This window comes from Peromyscus leucopus, chromosome 6 (assembly GCF_004664715.2).
Source record: "Peromyscus leucopus breed LL Stock chromosome 6, UCI_PerLeu_2.1, whole genome shotgun sequence".
NCBI classification, from domain to species: Eukaryota; Metazoa; Chordata; class Mammalia; order Rodentia; family Cricetidae; genus Peromyscus; species Peromyscus leucopus.
Window position 1 is genome coordinate 81,880,047 of NC_051068.1, and position 6,539 is coordinate 81,886,585.

General features: G+C 50.2%; 1 protein-coding gene across 7 annotated transcripts in view; it reads right to left on the minus strand.

Moving 5' to 3' along the window:
* Slc6a17 (solute carrier family 6 member 17) overlaps positions 1-6,539 on the minus strand; it is a 46,783-nt gene that overhangs the window by 24,151 nt on the left and 16,093 nt on the right. For 6 of the 7 annotated variants that reach the window (XM_028879422.2, XM_028879427.2, XM_028879426.2 and 3 more), the window contains exon 2: positions 4,230-4,602. In XM_028879422.2, the coding sequence (XP_028735255.1) occupies positions 4,230-4,515 (286 nt within the window). In that variant the 5' untranslated portion in view covers positions 4,516-4,602. Of the gene's footprint in view, positions 1-4,229; positions 4,603-6,539 lie in introns of those variants that run through there. The other variant, XM_028879428.2, reaches the window with a different exon arrangement.

The following is a 6,539-nucleotide window of genomic DNA, read 5'->3' on the forward strand; positions in this document are numbered from 1 at the left end:
CCATCTGGAGCTTCTCTGCAAACGGTGTGGCCTGTGGCTGTGATCTCTCCAACACTGGCCCATTCAGACCTCTCCTCTCCTTGATCCTCTGACTTGAGATGTGAAATGAGGGAGCATATGGATGCCAGTGCCTTCTGCTCTCAAGGCTGGGCTCAGAAGCAGATACCTCCCTGCCTCTCGGGGAGCCACATGTCACATCACAGACGCTGGCCTCACATAGTGCTCTGTGGACACCTGTCCACAACCCTCCCAGATGTCCCAGGCCCTGCTCACTCGTTCCCAAGGGCTCACTCCCACCCACCTTCCCACTCTGTGGTCCAGCCTGCTGGCATCTGAGACAGATGCTGATGCAGCAGACTGAACAACTCTAGAGGAGCTGAGCTTGGAAACTCTCCAGGGAGAAAGAGGGTCTGATCAGCATCACCATTAATCTGCAGCTAATTGGGAGGAATGGAAGAGAAATTAGTTGTTCAGGAAAGCGTGATAAGGGAATCATAAAGGATGGAATGATCTTGCTAAAGATTACAGATAACAAATTAATCTTGCTGTCTTAAACCTAGCTACAGACAGGATCTCAATTCCAAGTGACAGGGCATTTAGCAAGAGAATTAGAGCCACGGCTGGACATGGATGAGTGCACCCTACCAAGAGTTGTGCCAAGAACATAGCCCTGTTAGCAACACTATCGGTCAGGCCCTGCCTGTCAAACTGTCTTGCCGGCTCCTGTCTCCTGGGTTACCTAGCACCTTCAGGGAAACCCTCTCAAGAGAGGAGTCCCCCAAAGCCTCAGCTACACCGCTCTGTCCCTTGTCACTCACCCTTCTCAGGCACACTGGAGGTCAGGCAACTACTGGACACCTATCCATCAGCAACAGAAGCTGTTTCCCATGGGTCTCCTCTATGGCAGACTCAGGCTTTGGGGGATGCAGGAGAAACAGAAGGCCCCGATGCCATCCTGGGAGACCTCGTGGGAGGCATGCTTCCTCAGGTTCCTTTAGACAATGTCAGCAGGCATGTGTATGCACACATCCTGGATTGGTCACACCACAGGGGGCCACCTGAGCCCACATCTGCTGAGAGAACTCACAGGGGAGAGCCTTCCAAGAGAAGCTTCCCACGGAGCCTCACAGAGCAGCTGCATCTTAAAACACACACGCACGTGCACGCACGCATGAACGGAGGCATGTGCAGTTATCCACTCATTCATCCTGTCCCTCACAAGCAGCCCCATCAAGTGCTCAGAAAAGGGAAATCCTAAAGAACCACAGGCACGGAACCCCCCCCCCCAGTCAGTCTTGGTCTTTGGTGGAGAGAAACAGAAGCAACAGAAACAATCCATTGCAGGAAGACAACAAGGAGGAGCCTCGCTGTTTTTCTTAATTTTACCTCAGTGTTCTCAGGAAAGACAAGATGTACAGGGAGATGAGTGTCGGGGTGTCAGAACACATTGGTATCTCCTTTAAATGTTTCTCTCCTCTTCTCCAAACCTGGGGAGATCCTCTAAAAGTGATCTGTGGCCAAAAGACTGTGGATTGGCCTCCCATGGCCCAGGTTCCTTCTGTCTTAGTCATGACTGCAGGTCATGACCACATGAAGTTTAGTCTGGCCAGAAGGCTCAAGGCCAGCACACTTAGATGAGCTGAATTCATGATTAATCAAAGGCACTTTTGTGAGTCAATCATTGAAATCATGAAGCACCCTCTTCCACCTTTGAAAACACAACTTGGATTTCTTCTGATGCCTCAGTGCCTCTCAGGAGTCTTAGGACTAAACAGCGGGGAGCATCACTCAGGGCATCAGGACAGTTAGCAGAATGCAACCACAAGTGAGCAGAGCCTGGCTCTCTGCAGTTCCCCAGATCCCTGTCTATACACCATACCTTGCTTTTGGCACGGCCCATTTATTTCTGGGGCTTAAGAGCCCATTTTTTGGCCCCATTTAATTGAGATACAGACTGAAAAGGAGCTGAGACCAGACTCATGGGTCAGATCATCAAGACTGGAACCCGGGCTCCGCCACCTACTCTGCACCCTTGGACAAATTACTTGATCTCTCTTTGCTGTTATTTTGTCATCTATGTTGACAGAAAGAAAATATTAGACAAAACCATATGAAACCACTGATATGCACCCATTTTTTATTTACAAAATAAATATTCACTTCATACTCCTGCACTCTCCAAAGGGTGCTGTGAAAAAGGAATGAGTTACTTTGAACAGGAAGACTAAGGAAGACTGCTGCTGTGCAGCCTCGAGGAGGTCTGGCTGGCAGAGTGAGTCCCTGGGTGGACCTTGGAGAGTTACAGCCTGTCCCTGACTTTGTATTTCTCTCTGCTTCCTGCTGCTCTGCCTCAGGGTGAGCTCCCCAACAGGCTTTCTCTGACAGGAGACACTCGTTCACATTGCCACCGGGACAGACTGAGCTGCCCTGAAACCCTGAACCAAACTAAGTCCGTCCTCTCTCAAGTTTCTTCTGTTAGCTATTTTGTTTCAGTAATGGAAAAAGTAACCGATCCAAAGGTGGGGTGTCCCTCTCTGAATGGAGCAGAAATTTTGGGGAGGCTACAATATTAGGAATCCCTTGGAGAAGGCAGGAAGGAGCTAAGTCAAAATGCCTAGAAAGCTGTAGCCATCCAACAGGCTGGAGTCAGGTGGTCCCGGGGAGGGGGGGGGGTTTCAGGAGCTATGAAGTTCCATGGTGTACGGATTTCTCAGGAACACAAGTGTGGGCTTGGAAATGCAGCTTCTAGCGTTCCTTGTTAACACTGACCATCAGCGGGACTATAGTCATGTGAGAAGGGGAACTTGGTATAGGGACCGGATCAGACCGGCCGATGGGCGTGTCTTCTGGGGATTTCCTTGATAAGTAATTGATCTTGGAGAGCCCAGCCCACTACAGGCTGCACCATTCTCTGGGGAAGTGGTCTGGGCTACAGGAGAAAGCTAGCTAAGCAGTATACTGTGAGCAAGCCAGCAAGCAGTGTTTATCCAGGATTTCTTGAGAAGTTCTTGCTTGATCTCCTGCCCTGATTTCCCTCAATGATGGGCTGTGAGCTGGAAGTGTAAGCCAAATAAACCCTTCCCTCTGCTTTTAGTCAGAGTATTTTATCACCCATAGAAAGGAAACTAAAATATAAGCCTACCACGGTTTTCTTTATTTTCTGTAATTTTCCCATCATTTCAAGCCAGTCTGCCTCTGGAAAGTTCTGGTAAACTTCCACACTCAGGAGAGACAGTACCTAGAGAGATCTACGTGCTCTGGGTGCTTTGTCAGCACTGAGGACAATTTTATAGCGGGCCATATGCTCAAGAGGAATTTGCATCCAGGTGCAGCGTGAGGATCCACTACAGGCAGCCAGCCCATGTTATATGAAGTGCACAGGCCATGCCCACCAGGTAGAATCCCACCATTAGCATTAAACCTTCATGTCACATGACCTGGAAAAATTACCCAACTTATCTGTGCCTCAATTTTATAGTCTCTAAAGTAAAGACAACAACCTTCTCCTTAAACAAGGTTACTGGGAGGAACCCACGGGTGAACCATGTGAGACCAGTGCTTTTGTTGTTCCAAGATGCTCACACCGGAGGAGTTTCAAGCAGTTGAGCCCAACATCCATAAGTGCTTAAAACCGTGCTTTGCATCTCCTAAGTATTCGATGGTCACAGCCAAAAGTTGTTCTTTACCAAGGTAGTGTATAAAATTCACTGAATCCTTCCAACTCTCAAGAGTAGGCAGGAAGTGATCTTACATTCAATTTGCAGAGTAAGCAGTGACAGGCACAGAAGTCCAGCAGCTTGTACTAGGTCCCAGGCCTGACTGGCTATGGCCAGGGTGGGATCTGAACTGTGGCAGCCTGCAGCCAGAACCCCCACTCCTAACATGACCTCCAGACTTTTTATACCTATGAGCCACTGTGTGACTCTTTTTTTTTTTTTTCCCTGAGACAGCGTTTCTCCATGTAGTTTTGGTCCCTGTCCTGGATCTCGCTCTGTAGACCAGGCTGGCCTCAAACTCACAGAGATCCGCCTGGCTCTGCCTCCAGAGTGCTGGGATTAAAGATGTGCGCCACCACCGCCCGGCACCACTGTGTGACTCTGAGTCTTGTTCTGGAATTCTGCGCTCCTATCTCCAAGGACTCCAGTTCTGCCACAGCAAAGGCATGGTCCTTTCTCTCCCAGCCCAACCCATTTTCCAGGTACCCTTGATCAATCATGGTTACCTCTTACCTCCTCCATTTTTCTGGCACAGGTAGGGGAACCTCCAGATGTTGCCCAGGCCCACAGAAAAGCCGATCTGGGCCAGGATGTACTGCAGCTTACTATTCCAGGCTGGCCGGTCCTCCGCGTCCAGCTCCTCCTCCGCCGCCTTCTGCCTGCCACCTGTCTCTCCCGCCACATTCAGTACACTCTGCTTATAGTCCACAGGCTCCTCGAGGGCCAGCAAATCAGCCACGGACTCGGTGACATGCTCATTGCTGTGTTCACGCTGGGTCACCTTGCTGTTCTTCGGCATGGGTGCCACTGGGGCTGTGTAGCCCTGTTCCCCAGCACGCAGAGAAGGTGGGGTTCGGCTTCTGTCAGCTCTCTCTCATCCAAAGGCCTGTGAAAGCAGATAAGCAGCAGAGGATTGGCTGGCAATGCCAGAAATGAGGAGCCCTGAGTAGACGCACAGAACCAAAATCAAGTCCCTGGTACAGAGCCCATATTGGCTCCAGATTCCCAAGTGTTAAGTTCACCTCTGTCCCCACCAGGGTGCTCACTGGGGAGTGGAAAGTAAACACACATTGTTTTCCTATAGGTGTTACCTGGGTACCACTAGAAGATGCTGGATACCCTAATGGGGCAGAACCGGCAAAACCATATGCCAAACACAAACACAGGCTATCTGCCATGTCATCCACCTTTTATAATGCATAGCCTAGACCTCTGGGGATATCCATACCCTTCCCCTTCTGAGGTAGCGTGGTTGTGGCTCACACCTACCCCTGCTGTGTTCTACTTAGCCAAAACCACCTGGTGGGACGCTGGGATGGTAGTTGATTTCAATGGTCAACTTGTTGAATTAAGGAACAACTTCGTGAAGTACACCTTTGAGTGTTGAAAGAGGGCGTTTCCAGAGAGGAGGAAGGGAGGGGGTAATATCTACCCTGAATGTGTGCCTACCATCCCACGGGCTGAGGGCCCAGATGGAGTGAAAAGGGTAGAAAAAAAGTCAGCATCCCTTCTGGGCTTCCTAGCCTGTGGGGATAGATTTGAGCAAGCAGTCTCGTGCTCCTTGTACCAGTGCCCCTAGCTGCACCCACCACCATGCTTTCCCCACAATGGAAGCTGTGTTTCCTTGATCTACGAGGCAAAAAAAGACTGTGGAAGTTTGAATGTAATTGGCCCCCATAAGATCATAGGGAGGGGCACTATTTAGGAGGTGTGGTATTGTTGGAGTGAGTATGGCCTTGTTGGAGGAAGTATGTCACAGCAGAGGCAGGCTTTGAGGTCTCATATATGCTCAGGCCACACCCAGGGACTCAGACTCACTTCCTGTTGTCTGTGGGTCGAGACGTAGGACTCTCAGCTCCTTCTCCAGCACCGTGTCTGCCCGCACACCACCATGTCACGCCATGATGATAATGGACTAAACCTCTGAAACTGTAAGCCACCCCAATGAAATGTTTTTCCTTTTTAAGAGTTGCATTGGTCACAGTGTCTCTTCACAGCAACAGGAACCCTAAGACAAAGTCCTCCTTCTCTCAAGCTGCTTCTTGTCAGGTCTTTGGCTACAGCCATGAGAAAGTAACTAACACACACAGGAAGCCAGCATCTGGCTTCTCCAAATTCTTCCTGTTCAAAACATACCCCATGGGCCCAAGAGTCACCAGGAGTTCGGTAGAACTGAGAGCCCACCTATGATTCAGAAAGCTCCCTGGGTCTCACGATGGGGCTCCTGGACAGTAGCTACTAAGTCCCTTTCATTTCCCTGGCAGGAAAGCTGCCCGGGCTCAGCTATGGATTCTGGCACCAGAGCCCTAGAAATGCTTGCTTGGTGCCAACACACCCTGGGTCATTGCTCAGCACTGACATTATCTGAGGGCCGCTGCAGCCAAGAGCTGGTTCTCCATCCTTCAGCGACAGCTTTATGGCAGATAATGTCAGCACAACATGACGGGGGAGGCCAACCCTCCCCTGATGCTGCCTCCCCTCATCTGTCTTTCACACTTTCCCTTGAAGAAAGGAAGCACCGAGAAAAGGAGCGCTTTGAAGAATCCCAGCGTTCTGCTGTATTTCAAGGCACCTCCTCATTAAGGAGAGGCTGGAGGATTTAAAATTAAACACACACTTATCCACACCCCCCAGCCTACCGTTGCCCTGCATCTTTCTAGGGATGTAAATTAGCCAGCTCTGTAATTACTTTATTAAGGGAACAAGCTGTCTCTGAGCCAGGCTTGCTCTTCTTCCCATGGGTCTATGCCCCCTGGAAAGCACGGGCAAGGTCACTGTGTGGCAGAAGGGCACAAGGCATTCTTTCTTCTGGAGTTGGTACAA